Genomic DNA, 17,525 nt, shown 5'->3' on the forward strand with positions numbered 1-17,525 from the left:
TGGGCTAACATTACTGCCTTAGAAGTCAGGGAAGAGAGAAGTTTTATTTCTTCTTGCAAGTCCCTTTATCCGCATGGCAGGTGAAACATTCTTAGAGAGAAGGCACAGGTGTAGAAAATGCTTTAGTCTTCCAGAATCTCTGGTCCTGTTGGCCCATGGCTCTTTCCTGGACTCCATCTGACATCTGCATCCCTGCCTGTGGATTTTGCAGTTTTAACTATGTGAGACGTCATTAAGCAATCTCAGATTGCATTGTTTGAATATACTTGATTGAGAAAATTGAATTTAAAGTAAAATATATCAAGATCTCATGTATTTGGTGGTTTTAAATACAAAGCCACGTGTAGCCATGTGGCAGTACCACATACATGAAAATTTTATTACTTCTTGACCAAGGTAAAGAGTAATAGGAAGCATTTTGGCTCACTGAGTGCATAATGCAACTCTCCTTTAAAACACATGAACTTGTTATGTTCGTGTGACTGCTCACATAATCCATTGGAATCTTAATGATCCGTGAGATCAATTGTTCACATTTTTAGAGGTACATCTACATTACAAAACAACATTGCTTTCAAGGGGCCACTGCACTGTTGTGCTTTTGAAAGCACTTGAATCACACTGGGCTGCAAGTAGGAACACTATTGATGCGTCATAAACACACACATTCAAGTAAGAAGAAAACAGTACAGTTATGGAAAAGAAGGAAATACACACTTTGCCAAATTTACTTTTAAAGCAACATAGACATTTTCTAAGAAATGATGTTAGTATTTTAGGTAGTAGAATGGGAGAAATTTAGGTCCTGGAAATTTATGTTGAAAGCATTAGCATTTCCTTGCAATAACTAAAAAATTTTAAAAAGCATTTTCAAGTAAGACAAATGTCAGGAAAAAGTAGACACAACCAAGAAATCAATTTATTAATAAAGTTTCAGCTTCAGCTGCTTTTATATCCCAGTTTTAAGAGTTCTCTCATAGTTTTGTGATAAATAAATAGATGAAGAGGCCCTATTAAGATCATTAATCGACTTGATAATTTTTTAGTGTTGGCTTGTATTTTACAGTTTCTTTTTGGGGAGAAGATGGGCTTTAATTCCATTTCCAAAGTACTGATTTATGTTTTTCTTAGGATAAATTAGAGGCTCAAAAAATTTAAAAACCCTAATTTGATAAATAAGTTTAAGACTACTGATAACTATTATCTTGTTATAAGGTTAAAGAAAAAAAGTAGTTATGAATTGTAAAAAATAATCATAGAAGAGATTGTGATTTTAAACTTATTTCTCTGATCCCATATTTAAGTTGGATGGTTTAATATTTGATGTATTTATGTCTTAGTTCCTTAGCGTCTAGCTCTTCACTGTTTATATCTGTAGCAACATGGTCTAATGAAAATATATTAGGTATGTTTTGTGAACAAAGCTTTTTTCTTTTTTTCCTAATAGGGATGCCCTCTGCATCTTTATTAGTAAATCTCCTCTCAGCTTTATTCATCCCTTATGTGTTTGGAGAAACAGAAATAAGGTTTGCCGGACAGACAACATTTGTAGTTAATGAAACAAGTACAACAGTTATTCGTCTTGTCATCGAAAGGATAGGAGAGCCAGCAAATGTCACTGCAATTGTATCGGTAAGAAATGATGTAGCTCTGTTCTTACTGAAGTAGATGATATGACATTTCTTAGTTTCAGCGACAAGAATTTTTCTTAACTGTTTGAGATTCTGAGTAGTTTCATTATGATGATTTTCGGGTATACTATTCCATTCATATTTCCTAATTTTTTTTTAACTTGAGATTCTGAGTTGTTTCATTATGATAAATGATTTGTAGGTACACTATTCCATTCATATTTCCTGTAGGTTTATAGGGTGTACCAATTAGCATATGCACGTGGCAATAATAGTAAAGATATAGACTGATTATTTTTAAATGTTCATATGTTTATTTTAAAACAAATAAAAAAGATATCAGTAAGTATTCCTAGGTAGAATAACATTTACTTGGGGTAATTTGGATTCCAGTTATCTCTGCTCAGATATATATTTCAGGTGGCTTAGGGAAAAATACATAAAATTTTTAAAAGTAATGGCAAATTAAAAGTGAATTTTGTCAGAAAGCTTGGGAGAAATTAAGTTCACTAACTTAAGTACAGGTTAGGTAGGATTTGTTAAACTGTCAGGTTATCTTGCACACAGTTTAGTTATTGGATGGATTCAGTGTGCATATATCTGTGTCTACGTGTAACCAGAAAGTAATGTCATATGACCACTAAGGATATTGCTGTATCTGAGGCCCAAAATACTTGAAATTTTTTTTCAAAAATAAGTTTTGAAGTAGTGGGTTAAATTATCACATTGTGAAACATTGTAAAAAAGAGATAAAAAAGGAAAAGAAAGATATAAAAAAAATATGAAACAAACCCAGTTTTATAACTTGGTGCATTGCTTTTAGTTTTTAATTTATAATATGTGTGTATATATTTACTTATTTCATTTTAACGAGTATACATTGTAGTTGATAACCTTTTATGCATAATTTTTATTGTATCATAAGAATGTTGTGGGGTGATTCTGTCATTTTTCACAGCTTTTCCCCATGGTGGCATCATCATTTCCCAATTATTTTTCACGTGGCTTTCACTGAGGTTTTTCCAATTTTTGTTGCTGTAAATGCTGCTCTGATGAAAATGTTTACATATGTATTGATTTTTGCATATTTTGGATCGTTAAATGATTTTTGGCGTTGGGTTACTGTGTTTTTCTCTTTATTTGTTTCAGTGGCTCTTGATAGTTAATGCTTTGTAAAAGACTGTATAAGTACAAGTAAAAGATTGTATAAGTACAAGTTTTTCGGTACCCTTAACTTACTCGGATATCTCAAGTATTTAACCTTTATTTTTACAAATGAAAACTAGAAATTGACTATAATTTCCCAAACATGTTCATCATTTTTTATTTGCACTAAATCATGGTTTTTTTTCTAGTAGATAGGTTATTCATTCTGAGTTCTTTGGCAAAAGAAACCTCATTTAGATTTGCACAAGAAGTTGTTCCTTTATAATTTCATCATTACTGCTCCCTTGAAAATCTGTTAGCAATGCTGATGTTGTAGAATGAAGCCTTAAAAACTTAAGGAAAAGTTTGTGATGAGTAATAATTTGGAATGCTGAAAGAATTGAGTCTTTATTGGTACTATGGGAAAATATAAATAAAACTTCACTTGACAGTTCTGGAAAAAGTACTTCTTTGAAACTGATAGCATAAGTAATTTTTATTTTCCTGATGTATTTTGACAGGCTGTTTCCACTTCTTCTTTGAGGGAGTTTTAGCTACAATTTTTTTTTGTCAGGTTTGCTGTAATCCCCTTGAGATCATTCAAGAGGCAGAGAAAAAAAATTCACATCCATACTTGCTATGCAATTATTACTTTTCTGTGTTGTGATTCCTTTACCTTCTAGAGCATAAACAAATGTTTCTGTTTAGAATCATTTTTAATAATGTGTTTTGAAGGTGATTTTTATTGGTTGTTAAGTATTTGTTTTGTTTTTGTACATCCGTTATATAAACATCAGTGTCAGTTGATGACTACTGTGTTTTCTGTTGATGGCTCCAATTAGCATCAGTTTGGTTGTCCTAAGAACTGTCTCTGTTTTGCATTTGATAGCTGTATGGAGATGACACTGGTGACTTTTTTGACACATATGCTGCAGCTTTTATACCTGTTGGAGAAACAAATAGAACAGTGTACATAGCAGTGTGTGATGATGACTTGCCAGAGCCCGACGAAACTTTTACTTTTCACTTGACATTCCAGGTAAGTCCTTCTTGCCCCTGCTGCCCACCTTGAACTCACAGAAACCTCACAATGCTTAAAAATCTGTTTCTCTAGAGATAAGCCAATCTAGAGACTGGAGGTGGTTTTCAAAGAAGTCAGGACTGACAGTCTCTTTGGCAATTCCATGGTCTGGTTATTTTTCCTCAGACAATCTTGTTTAGAAGATTCTACAGTTAGTTTCTGGATCCATTCAGCTTATTTAGGAATTGCCATGACAGATGCTCAAGAAAAACCTGTCTTCCCTTTGGCTCTTTTCTCTTTTATCCCTCCCCTGCTACCAGATGCACAAAGAATGACCGAGACTTCTGAGTTCAAAGGAGAGGGATACAAAAAGCAGGCTTGGAAGTGGGAGGTCCCTGTGCCTTAGAATCATTTTGGAGTAGCTCTGGGAAAAATGTTTGAATAGCCTAAGGTTTAATTGTCCTTTATGGCTTGATCTATTAGGTTGAGGTAATGACTGCTAACACTGCTGGAGTTAATTTTTCTGAGGGGCATTGAGAATTCTTTTCAGAATGATTATATTGGTATGAGTAAAATTTTTATGAAAATGATACTTGAAATAATACTGTTTTGCCTTTGTATATCACTTTGTTGCATATCATGCTGCCGTAGAATATCAATAGAAATGTTGTAGAAAACTCTTCCCTTATTAATCAGAAAAAATGTTTTAATATTTTATCTTTAATTTAGCTTTATAATTTATAAAGTAAATAATTCTTAAGTGTCAGCACTTTCTATAGTGAGAAGAAAACATGTTTGAATAGAATTTTATACTGCTTACTTAATTCTCTGTTATATTAGTAATGAGATTGGAGTAATTATAATATAGCATTACTAGCCAGTGTTTGCTTATCATTGTAATGATTTAGTGATTAATCGTTTTTACAGGTTTTTGAAAAGTTTTTATTTGGGACTTCTATACCATGTTGACTTAATTTGAAAACATTTTCTTAATCTGCATTAAAAGTATGCTTGTATTTTTATTCATAGTCTGAACAATTACTTAAAGACAGAAACTCTATTAAAATCATTCTTTTTTTCCTCTTATTTTTAATTTATTAACTTACCTTGGGGCTTTTATTTTAGAAACCTTCAGCAAATGTGAAGCTTGGATGGCCAAGGACTGTTACGGTGACAATATTATCAAATGACAATGCATTTGGAATTATTTCATTTAATATGGTATGGTTACAAACTGATCAATTTTGTGGTTGCTAGATAAGAGTTATTAAATTAAAGAAATTTTTTTAGGGTTTATTCATTTTTCAGAGACAGAGATAGAGCATGAGGAGGGGAGGGGCCGAGAGAGAGGGAGACAGAGAATCTGAAGCAGGCTCCAGGCTCTGAGCTGTCAGCACAGAGCCTGACGCGGGGCTCAGACTCACAGACCATGAGATCATGACCTGAGCTGAAGTCGGACACTTAACTGACTGAGCCACCCAGGCACCACAGTAGTTATTAAATTTTTAAATTATTTTTCATGATATTACCTGGTATCATCTTGCCATTTGAAAGTTAAATAAAATTCGCTCTAACTCCATCCATATCCCATATTCTGTAGACTGTCCATTTGTTCTGCCTGAGATTTCTTAAGATTGAGGAGGCCTCTGTGATCTTGGCTGTCTCTTGTCCTGTTCTTCTGCTGATCATTCCACCTGATTCATTCGTTACTTCCGTTGGTGGTCTGTAACTTGGATGTTGTCTTATTCTTTTGCATCTGTTGTAACAGAATTCTGTAGACTGGTGGCTTAAAAACAACAGAAATGTATTTCTCACAGTTCTGAAGGCTGAAGTCCAAGATCAGGGTGCTAGCAGATTTGGTGTCTGGTGACGGCCTGCTTCCTAGGGGTCTTCTTGTTATGCTTTCATAAGGTAGAAGGGGCAAGGAGCTCTCTGGGATCTCTCTGATAAGGGCACTTACCCATTTGAGAGCTTTGCCCTCATGATCTAATCACCCCAATGGCCCTGCTCCTACATTTGAACATGACTTTGGGGGGGGTGGGGACACAAACATTTAGTCTTGTAGCAGATGTTGTAATCTAGTCCCTTTTGCTTGATTTTCTCAGCTGCCTCTTAAAGAAAATCTTGTTTGTCAGCCTTCTCTGAAAGTTGGGAGATGAGAAAAACTTATTGAAAGAATACTGGAAAAACCTACAGTAAACTGAAAATTCAGTAGCAGACATAGTTCTTAAAAATTCTATACTCAATCCCTACACTGAGATTTTCCCATTTATTAATATTTCTTAAAGGTTAAAATTCCTTGTCATCCCCCTTAGTTTTGCTGAGCAGTTCATTTTATTCTCTCTGATCGCCAGATTCCTATGTTCCCGACAAGTTCTGTGTTCATAGAGTTTTATCTTTAGAAACAAACCCACAAGCTAGGTCCCCCACTGAGAGAAGTTGTTTCCAGCTCCTAAAATAAAACAAAATTTATCTTGGGTACAATTGGATTTTGCCATGAAGTTTTAGACTATAATAACCTTCCTGATATGGAGTCTTTTTGAATCATGTTACTAATTATCATTACTAAAAGATGATGTGGTACTCCCCAGCTTTTTATTTATTTTCCAATTTAGATTGCTGCTGCAGTTGGTAGAATGTATGTCATTTTCTTAGTACCTTAAATTATCTTTGAAACAAGGTGGGCTATAGATAAATATGATCTTTTAATTGCAGTATCTTTATTAAAAAAGATATGTGGATAATATCAATGTAGTAGACATTTTGTGACCTCCATTATATTGTCATATACAAAATTAATTAAATTAATTAATCAGTCATTTCTATTTAAATTATAGGGAATTATTAGTTAATTATGAGGCAGGCTCACTTAATTGCTTAATTTCTCTCCTTATTGTCTTTCTCTTTTCTTTTATATTTACTCCCAACCTATCCCCACTATCCTCATACTGACTTGTTTAAAGTTTCCTTCCTTCCTTCCTTTCTTCCTCCCTTTCTCTTCTTTCTCTCTTTCTTTTTCTCTCTCTTTTTATTCTCTCTCTTTTTCTCTTTTCTTTTCTTCTTTTGTCTTAGCTTCTGGGAATGAATCCTAATCTTTTGCATTGGTTACAGGTCCCTGACTATTGTGGTCACAGTGCTGCCAGGCAGCCTCTGACTGGGCACCTGCATCATGTGGTTAAAATTAAATTAACTAGCTTTTGAGCTCACAGTAGTTAGTAAATAGGCTGGATTTGGTTCCTGGCCTGGATGATGATTATACTGATGATGAAGATAGCACTGATGATGTTAGATGTCTTTGGGACAGGCATTCCTATCCCTGTTTATGGATGGGAACACTGAGACTTGGTGTCACCAGGAAAGATGGGCATTGCTGCCCTAGTTACCATGCACCTGGCTGCTTCCCTCTTCCTCTTCTTCTAGCTGGAGTTTCAGGCAGCCAAGCCAGAGTGTTTCAACATTTGAAGTCCTGGCTTCTTCTTTGCTTCAGTGATCATGTCCTGAAATCATTAGCAGTTCTCTGCTTTTCGCTGATAGGCTGACCACTGAGGAGGGAACAGTGGTTGGGAGCAAGGCCTGTGGGTGGTACTTCCAGTGGGTGGTTGCAAATGAACTGCTCTCATCTGGAGAAGCAACTCGTTTTTGTGACCTCTTGGGTCTCTGGGGCATTTGAGATTGTTGTCTTTCAACTAGATAATCTTTACGGTCCCTCAGCAGAACAGCTAGTTGATGGAACCAGAACAAGAACTTACAACTTTTGCCTGACTAGTTTTATGCTCCCTTTACACTATTATTTTTTAGCATTTTTATTAGATACACCTAATTAATGCTAGGAAGTACAGCACTCTCAGGGCACCAGGTGAATTAATTTATCTATGGAAATTTAGTATTCTAAGGTAATATTTTGCACCATTCCACCTCTGGTTGATGAGTGCCTGATTTGTCTTTGTTCTTCCCGATAGCCTTTTTCAATCACAGTGAGTGAACCTAGGGGCAGAAATGAATCTGTGCCTCTTACTCTCATCAGAGAAAAAGGAACTTATGGAATGGTCACTGTGACTTTTGAGGTAAGTGTACTGTGCAATCACTTTATTTTTTATTTTTTTTATTTTTTGAGAGTGAGAGGGAGCAAGCGAGCTGGGGAGGGGCAGGGGGGAGAGCGAGAGAGAATCTTAAGCGTATAAACAGCATCTCTTCTCAGAATTCAGTCTCCCCCGTGCCCTTCTTAGTTTTTTTTCTCCATAATACTTATCATCTGAAAAATAGTATTTCTTTATCAGTTTTTCCTTTCATTAAATGTTAGGTCCTTGTGGGTAAGGAGTTTACCTGTTCACTGTTGTATCCTTAGCACCTAAAAGAGGTCAGGCACAGAGTACTTAAGTACTTTTCAAAAGGAATGATTTTATTACATCTTTATATCTAGGCTGTTAGTATGTTATTATGATTATTTTAAAGATGGGGAAAGTGCTGCTTGTAGTTGCTGAATACTTGCCCAGTGTTAAACAGTCACTGGTGGAATTGCCATGTGATTCTATGACTTAAGAGAATTTACCAATTTTGAATACCTTCCTCTCATGGAAGAATACATTTTTTCTCAGGTTTAATATAATGGCTTGAAAAAATAAAAAAGAGAAAACTCTTAGAAATCATGTAGTTTAATGTGATTACAGTCCATATCTATAATTACAGGCCTTGACTATTAATTACAAGGGGAAACTTATATACAGTTTTCTATAATTCTTCTTATAAAACATTTTTAAGTAAAAACCAGATTTTTGTCATTTAACATCACAATAATGCTTTCTTACTTTAGTGAAATATTTTGCATTTATGGATGGTACTATGTGTTTCTTTTCAGGTAGAGGGTGGCCCAAATCCACCTGAGGAAGATTTGAGCCCAGTTAAAGGAAATATCACCTTTCCCCCTGGCAGAGCAACAGTAGTTTATAACTTGACAGTACTTGACGATGAGGTGAGATAATATAAATGCTTCAATGGGACAGAGATTCTGTCTGCAGTATAGACATGTTAGAACATTATGTCAAGCATTAAATTGTGTTCAGTATTTGAAATTATTCAAGAACTTAGTCCTATGTAAAGCTAGTGTATTGTACTAACTAGTTAGTGTATACTTTAGCTATAAATAGCCATTTTGGTGGATATCTGGTAAATATTTACCTTATTTATTTCATAATTGTGTATATAAAAGCTGATGAACCTGAATATAACTGGCAACCACACGTAATACAGTAACTTAAGTATTTGGTAAACCTTGATGATTGTTTTTTGTTAGTGATTGCAGTTTTTTTTTTTTTAAGTTTTTTTTTTTTTTTCAACATTTATTTTTGGGACAGAGAGAGACAGAGCATGAACGGGGGAGGGGCAGAGAGAGAGGGAGTCACAGAATCGGAAACAGGCTCCAGGCTCTGAGCCATCAGCCCAGAGCCCGATGCGGGGCTCGAACCCACGGACCGCGAGATCATGACCTGGCTGAAGTCGGACGCCTAACCGACTGCGCCACCCAGGCGCCCCAGTGATTGCAGTTTTGAGTAGGTATAGTCCTACCTACCCAGCATAAGTATTTTACTATAAAAGCAAAGAAAATTCTACTGTAATTGATATCCTTTTGTTTAGATATTTTAATTAAACATTTTTTTTAATTAAAAAATTTTTTAAAATATTTATTTAGACACAGAGAGAGACAGAGCACGAGAGAGGGAGACAGAATCCGAAGCAGGCTCCAGGCTCTGGACATGGGGTTCAAACCCACAAACTGTGAGATCATAACCTGAGCCAAAGTCGGACACTTAACCGACTGAGCCACCCAGGCACCCCTTGTTTGGATATTTTAAATGTTCACATTCATGGGAAAGCTTTAGTTATTTTTACATTTCACATTGAAGCTACCAAGGATTGAGATAAATGAGATAGCTAACTTAACTAGGGAGAGAATTGATTTTGAACAATAATGTGCAAGGATATCTCCGTGAGCTAAATGAGAGAAAACATAACTTTTACACTTGATCTTAGCCAAAAAGCTGAGACACGATTGAGAAAACATAACTTTTAATGAAACAATCTTAGTATTGTCAGAAAAAAGAAGAGAGAATAGCTGGGAATTTATAACCATGCTTCTACTTTCCAAAAAAAAAAAAAAAAATCAAGAAACCAAATCACAACAAATCCTAAGAGTATAAAAACAAATGAATTAGAAGATATTATTAGAAACTCTCTCCTTGAAAAAAGTGAAGTGGTATTGGCATTGATAACTCTAGTTGATCTGGTTATGTAAACTAATAAAAACCTTTGGTTTTTAGATCCTTGGAAAGGTTATAATTTAGGGCAATGATTAATTATACATTTTAACTATAAACCTATAAGATCATCTTCTGAGGATAATGTACATCATGGTACCTACAGTTAATAAAACAGTGTTGTATGTTTGAAAGTTGCTGAGAGTAGATCGTAAGTGTTCAGCCACGCACCTATAAGAGTCAACTATGTGAGGTGATGGATGTGTGAATTCTCTGGATCTTGGCAATCATTCAAATATGTGTATGTATATCAAACCGTCATGTTGAATTTATAGAAAAAGCTCAAGTAGTATACTGAAGAAGAAATCCCTAGGATTTCTGTGCAGTTGCAAAAAAAGTTTCACTTTAACCAGGTGAACATTTGCATGATAGTGACTCTTAGAACTTGTTCTCCAGAGAGGCATGATGTGTATTTTGGAAATCATGATTGGTCTCGTACATTTACCTCTTGAATTAGAAACCATTTAGAGAGAAGCAAGAATAATTCACATGGTTGAAAACTAACCATTTGTATGTGATGTTTAATGTAGTTTTCCAGATTCTTAGATATTATATATCTATAATATTATTGCAGCTTCTTAGATATTCTTATATTTATTATTAGATTACCATAATGCTGCTTTTGATTCTACTAATCTGATAAAACTAGTAAAATTTTATGTCCAGTTTTACTGTCATATCATTAGCATTATGTAGAGATTGGTCAAAGTTAAAGACATACACCTATACTTTAATACTTGTCGAGACAGTTGCTTTATGAACTTTTCTTTACCTATCTAAAATATATTATTTAACTTAGGAAAATATTTTAATATATAGCTATTAAACAGGCCTCTCTGTTTCCTCCCTCCAGTTAAAATATTTCTGTTTCTATGTTTGTATTGAAACATAGTGACTTTGTATACTTTGGTTTCTTTGCAGATGTTTTGGCTATTGATATTTTTGCTCCTGTTTATATTTATTTGACAGGTACCAGAAAATGATGAAATATTTTTGATTCAACTGAAAAGTGTAGAAGGAGGAGCTGAGATCAACATCTCTAGGAGCTCAGTTGAGATAATCATTAAGAAAAATGATAGTCCTGTGAGATTCATTCAAAGTGTTTATTTGGTACCCGAGGAAGATCACATACTCATAATTCCAGTGGTTCGTGGGAAAGATGACAGTGGGAATCTGATTGGATCTGATGAATACGAAGTTTCAATCAGTTATGTTGTTATAACCGGGAATTCAACAGCACATGCCCAGCAGGACTTAGATTTCATTGATCTTCAGCCAACCACAACTATTGTTTTTCCACCTTTTATTCATGAATCACACCTAAAATTTCACATAGTTGATGACACCATTCCAGAGATTGCTGAATCATTTCATGTTGTATTATTAAAAGATACCTTGCAGGGAGATGCTGTGCTCTTAGGCCCTTCTACTGTGCAAGTCACAATTAAGCCAAACGACAAACCTTATGGAGTCCTCTCATTCAACAGTATCTTGTTTGAAAGGACAGTGGTAATTGATGAAGATACAACATCAAGGTATGGTTGATTTTAAACCTTGCTACACTTATTTTATTTTTTAAATGTTTTTAATTTTTGAAAGGTAGGGGGGAAGGGCATAGAACAAGAGGGACAGAAGATCTGAAGTGGGTTTTGTGCTGACAGCAGACAGACTGATGTGGGGATCGAACCCATGAACTGTGAGATCATGACCTGAGCTGGAATCAGATGCTTAACTGACGTAGGCGCCCCTATTTTATTATTTTAAAATAATACGTTATTTGAATATATTATTCCAAGATTTAGTATTTGTGGTGTTGGACATAGTGCCAAACTGTGCCATTTCTTCACCATGGTTTTGCTGTTTTTTCTTATTTTCAGAGTAATTTAGTGAATTCACATTATGATAAATTCCGAGGACACATCTACATATCTACCCCCTCATATTAAAAACATTCATTCTTTGTGATAAGGATTCTGCTTTTACTAATATCTGATGGCTAGTTTGACATTGAAAAACCTAGCTAAGGGAAACATAGTATAATATGTGACCTTATATATTTCTTTTAAAACTCTAGATTTGAAGACATTACAGTGGTTAGGAATGGTGGCACCCATGGGAATATTTCTGTGAACTGGGAATTGACACGGAATAGCAGTGATGCTTCACCGGTAATAGCAGATATCAGACCAAGTTCCGGAGTTCTCCATTTTGCACAAGGGCAGATGTTGGCATCAATTCCTCTTACTATCATTAATGATGATTTTCCGGAAGAGGCAGAAGCTTATCTACTTCGGATTCTGCCTCATACTATAAGAGGAGGTGCAGAAGTGAGCGAACCAGCAGAGGTAGATCACTTGTTATGTTTTACTTCTGTGAATATTTCTGTGTTACAGAGGAGCCAAAGAATTTGGTCACACAAATCACTTTTATGCTTAGTTTGATGTGCAAATCACTTTTATGTTTAGTTTGATACAACAGGAGAAACACTGGTTTTGGAAATGACATTTGTTTCTTTTGCTCAAGATTGTCTCTTCTGTAAATAAGAAGTTCACTCTTCAAAAAGATCCTATGAACAGTACATTAGTAAGGTCGTCAAATCTATTTTTTTAAATTCTTTTTAATGTTTATTTATTTATTTATTTATTTTTTCTTAAAAAATTTTTTTTTTAACCTTTTATTTTTATTTTTGAGACAGAGAGAGACAGAGCATGAACGGGGGAGGGGCAGAGAGAGAGGGAGACACAGAATCGGAAGCAGGCTCCAGGCTCTGAGCCATCAGCCCAGAGCCCGATGCGGGGCTCGAACCCACGGACCGCGAGATCATGACCTGAGCTGAAGTCGGACGCTTAACCGACTGAGCCACCCAGGCGCCCCAGTGTTTGTTTATTTTTGAGAGAGACAAATTGTGAGTGGGAAAGGGGCAGAGAGAGAGGGAGACACAGAATCTGAAGCAGACTCCAGGCTCTGAGCTGTCAGCACAGAGCCCAATGTGGAGCTCAAACTCAACAAACCACGACATAATGACTTGAGCTGAAGTCAGACTTTTAACCGACTGAACCACCCAGGTGCCCCTCAAATCTGTTTTTGATTCATATTTTACTCTGTTACATATAAAAAGTGACCATCTTTAGACATGATCTGTAAATAAATACTAAAAATCAGAATAGCCTAGAAAATAAATAGTTTGGTGTTGTTAGATGTGAGAATTCTGTACTTTAATATTTTATTTTTATCTGCAGCTTTTGTTCTACATTCAGGATAGTGATGATGTTTATGGCCTAATAATATTTTTTCCTATGGAACACCAGAAGATTGAAAGCAGCCCGGGTGAACGATATTTATCCCTGAGTTTTACAAGACTAGGAGGAACCAAAGGAGATGTGAACATGTTTTATTCTGCACTTTATATTCCTGCTGGAGCTGTAGACCCTTTGCGAGCAAAAGATGGCATCTTAAATACATCCAGGAGAAATAACCTCATTTTTCCAGAGCAGAAAACCCAAGTTACTACAAAATTACCAATAAGAAATGATGCATTCCTTCAAAATGGGGCCCACTTTCTAGTAAAGGTATTTTAATGATTAAAACAGTTTAAACTTTGGCTAACCTGCACGTGTACTTGTCTCTGTGAGAGAGTTAACTGAACATTATCTTGCCCTTATTTATGGTTTAGATTCTACCATTGGTTACTAAATTTTGTTGAGGGGATCCAAAGAGAGACTGTGTCTGTTCCCAAGCCATATAAGGATGAATAAAACAAGGATCCTACTAAAGTTAATATTGTAATCAAGTGATAATAAAAGTACACCAACTTGAAATGCAGGTCAGAATATAATGGGTGACACAATGGAGTAACACAGATTGTTTAATGAAGAAGGGCAAGGGAGTGGGGAGATAGAGTGAGAGATCTGCCATTCTTTGGAGTTGATTTGGACTAATGTGACATAGGAATGGGATTTGTAGGATAAATACTGTTTTTCATGATGGCTGCTGCAGGGAAGGCATTCCAGAAATAAAAAAGCAATATGAGAAAAATTGTGTAGATATTTTTAAATAATATACTGAAATCTGATTCTTTTGTCTGTTAACTATAGATGCAATCTCTGGCTTTTCATCTCTTTAATAATAAGAAGTTAGGGCCCCATAACATATTCTTCCATGTTGTGTTTTTTTTTTATTTCTTAATTTTTATTAGCCAAAATATTATTTTATTGCCAAAATTTTATTTATTTTAATGTTTAGTTTTGAGAGAGAGAGACAGGCAGACAGAGCACGAGCCGGGGAGGAGCAGAGAGAGTGACAGAATTTGAAGCAGGCTCCAGGCTCTGAGCTGTCAGCACAGAGCCTGATGTGGGGCTCGAACTCCCGAACTGCAAGATCATGACCTTCGCTCAAGTTGGATGTTTAACTGACTGAGCCACCCAGGCGCCCCTTATTGCCAAAATTTAAAAAATCTGCACTCATTTGTGATACTGTGGCTCATTTTCCATGCATTTGGTTTTGGTTGCATCTGAAAATTAACAATAAAATTGGTGCTTATCAAATTTTGGTTATGTAAATAAATTTAATACAGAATTAGATAGTATGAATGGATGGATAAAGAGTTTATAATCCTGTGTCACCACACATTTTGCTAACTGAAATATATATTAAATGAAATAGCATATTCCATTAATTTTTTCTGAATCATGCACATTTAAACTGGTTTCATGGGGCGCCTGGGTGGCGCAGTCGGTTAAGCGTCCGACTTCAGCCAGGTCATGATCTCACGGTCCGGGAGTTCGAGCCCCGCGTCAGGCTCTGGGCTGATGGCTCGGAGCCTGGAGCCTGTTTCCGATTCTGTGTCTCCCTCTCTCTCTGCCCCTCCCCCGTTCATGCTCTGTCTCTCTCTGTCCCAAAAATAAATAAAAATGTTGAAAAAAAAATTTTTTTAAACTGGTTTCATATTTTTGCCTAGGGTTTGTTTTGTGGTTTATTGTTGCTTTCTCTGGTATTAGTAATTGCTGTCTTCCTATATGCCATCCTTACCATGTTATAGCTTCCAGTTGTCTTATATGTTGGATGGTGAGATTAGCCATATTAACTGCTTTTTATGCTTGCTTCACACCTGCTACTTGGGATGGGTTTTACTGAGCTCCTGAATTTTTCTGATCTCTTGCCTTTTCCTTCTTGAATTGTGTTTTAGTTTTGTTGTAGTATATCTTCCTCAAATACATGTGCACAAAAGGAATATGCAAGATAAACTTTTGAGTCTTTGAGCAGCTGAAAACAAAATCTCAAACTCAACATTGATAATTTGGCTTGGTAGAAATTTTTAGATTAAAATAATTTTTTCTTCAGCACTCGGAAAGTATTGTCTTTTAGCTTCCACAGTTGTTGATGAGAAATTTGAGGGGAAAGACATTATTTACCTTTTTAGGTAACTTGCTCATTATCTCTGAAGGCTTTTTTAAATGTTTTTGGTGTTCTGAATTCTGCAGGGTTGTGTCCCACCTTGCTTATTAGCACTTGGTGGGATAGCTCTTTTATTCTGAAGACTTTTGTCTTTTTTTTTTTTTTTAAGCTGGGCCACTGCTCATGCTTGTCCCATTTGTGTATTTCTTTTTAAAATTAGGGGCGCCTGGGTGGCTCAGTTGGTTAAGCGTCCGACTTCAGCTCAGGTCACAATCTCGTGGTCCATGAGTTCGAGCCCCGCATCAGGCTCTGGGCTGATGGCTCAGAGCCTGGAGCCTGCTTCCGATTCTGTGTCTCCCTCTCTCTCTGCCCCTCCCCAATTCATGCTCTGTCTCTCTCTGTCCCAAAAATAAATAAACGTTAAAAAAAAATAATTATTATTTTTTATTTTAGAGACAGAATGCATGCGAGCAGGGGAGAGGGACACACGGAGAGAGAGAGAATCTTAAGCAGGCTACACGCTCAGTGCATAGCCCATTTTGGGGCTTGATCCCAGGACCCTAGGATCATGACCTGAGCTGAAACCAAGAGTCGGACACTCCTCCAACTAAGTCAGCCAAGCACCCCATTGTTTGTGTATTTCTTGAGGATTCCTGGTGGAGGGGTCTAGGTTACCTGTTATGGAGATATATGATTTATCAGTATATGGAGGATGCCTCTTTGTAATATGTGTACCCACCCAGAGGGAGACCTTTTGGCACTATTCCCAGAAATTTTGTCACTAGTGGTATGAGAGTCTGCCTGTTTATCTGTATTATTATTATTATTATTATTATTATTATTATTTTATTATTATTTTATGTCCCCTCAAAGTGGGGTACTTATGATGTGGTGCATACTTCTGTCTATGAGGATAATGCATTCTTCGGAGCATCCATGAATTTCTCTTCGAGTGATGGGTGAGGAGAACATGGCCTTATATACAGTTGTATCTGCCTCCCCTTGGCTTGTGGGATGCTTTTGTGATATGACTGGCCAGATTGCTGGGAGGGGTCTGGATCTGTGAAGTGGATTGAGTGCATGGTTGAGCCTGTGGCCCTGGCCCTGTTGAACAAGAAGTTAAAGTGACAAGAATGCAGCTACTAGAACACATTTAGAGATACATTTAGAAAGCTGTGAGTTTGGCCTTATAAAAAATGTCACAGCTTTTTTTAAAAAATATTTTTTTTAACGTTTATTTATTTTTGAGACAGAGACAGAGCACGAATGGGGGAGGGTCAGAGAAAGGGAAACACAGAATCCGAAACAGGCTCCAGGCTCTGAGCTGTCAGCACAGAGCCCGACGCGGGGCTCAAACTCACAGACTGTGAGATCATGACCTGAGCCGAAGTCGGCCACTTAACCGACTGAGCCACCCAGGCGCCCTGTCACAACTTTTTAAAATTGGTCCCAATAGATTGAAATACATACTGACTTCACCAGCTTGCGCTTAGGGCAGTATTTTCCCAAGTTAGGAGTTTTCAAGAGTCTCTGGGTGATAATAACCTTTCAAGAAGAATTTCATAATTTAATGGAGTTTTTTTTTCACTTTTGGGGTAAACTCTGTCCTTTGCCTTCTCTGCTGTTGTTGTCTGAATTCAGAGCTTTCTTATTAATAGACATTGTCTTAGGCTTCTGTAAAGAATACCGTAGACTAGGTGGCTTAAACAGCAGACATTTATTTCAAATAAATGTCTCCCAGTACTGGAGTGTGGGAAGTTGGAGATCAGGGTGCTGGGCATGGTGAGCGTCTGGTGAGAGCACTCTTCCTGGTTTGCAGACTAATAGTGTCTTATTGCTGTGTCCTCACATAGTGGACAGAGAGAGAGGAAACAAGCTCCTTGATGTCCCTTCATATAGGGTCATTAATCTCACAAGAACTCTACTCCATGACCCAATTATCTCCCAAAGGTCCCATTTCCAAATGCCATCTCACTGGGGATTAGGTTTTCAATATGTGAATTCTGGGGGAACACAAACATT

The 17,525-nt window shown here is 36.4% G+C and overlaps 1 protein-coding gene across 1 annotated transcript in view; it reads left to right on the plus strand.

Annotated features, from left to right (window-relative positions):
• Positions 1 to 17,525, plus strand: part of ADGRV1 (adhesion G protein-coupled receptor V1) — a 563,604-nt gene that overhangs the window by 39,143 nt on the left and 506,936 nt on the right. The window contains exons 2-9 of the mRNA XM_047878513.1: positions 1,448 to 1,632; positions 3,667 to 3,816; positions 4,924 to 5,019; positions 7,758 to 7,862; positions 8,654 to 8,767; positions 11,079 to 11,644; positions 12,184 to 12,454; positions 13,349 to 13,678. Of these exons, the coding sequence (XP_047734469.1) occupies positions 1,450 to 1,632; positions 3,667 to 3,816; positions 4,924 to 5,019; positions 7,758 to 7,862; positions 8,654 to 8,767; positions 11,079 to 11,644; positions 12,184 to 12,454; positions 13,349 to 13,678 (1,815 nt within the window). The 5' untranslated portion in view covers positions 1,448 to 1,449. The remainder of the gene's footprint in view (positions 1 to 1,447; positions 1,633 to 3,666; positions 3,817 to 4,923; positions 5,020 to 7,757; positions 7,863 to 8,653; positions 8,768 to 11,078; positions 11,645 to 12,183; positions 12,455 to 13,348; positions 13,679 to 17,525) is intronic.

This window comes from Prionailurus viverrinus, chromosome A1, assembly GCF_022837055.1.
Source record: "Prionailurus viverrinus isolate Anna chromosome A1, UM_Priviv_1.0, whole genome shotgun sequence".
Lineage (NCBI taxonomy): Eukaryota > Metazoa > Chordata > Mammalia > Carnivora > Felidae > Prionailurus > Prionailurus viverrinus.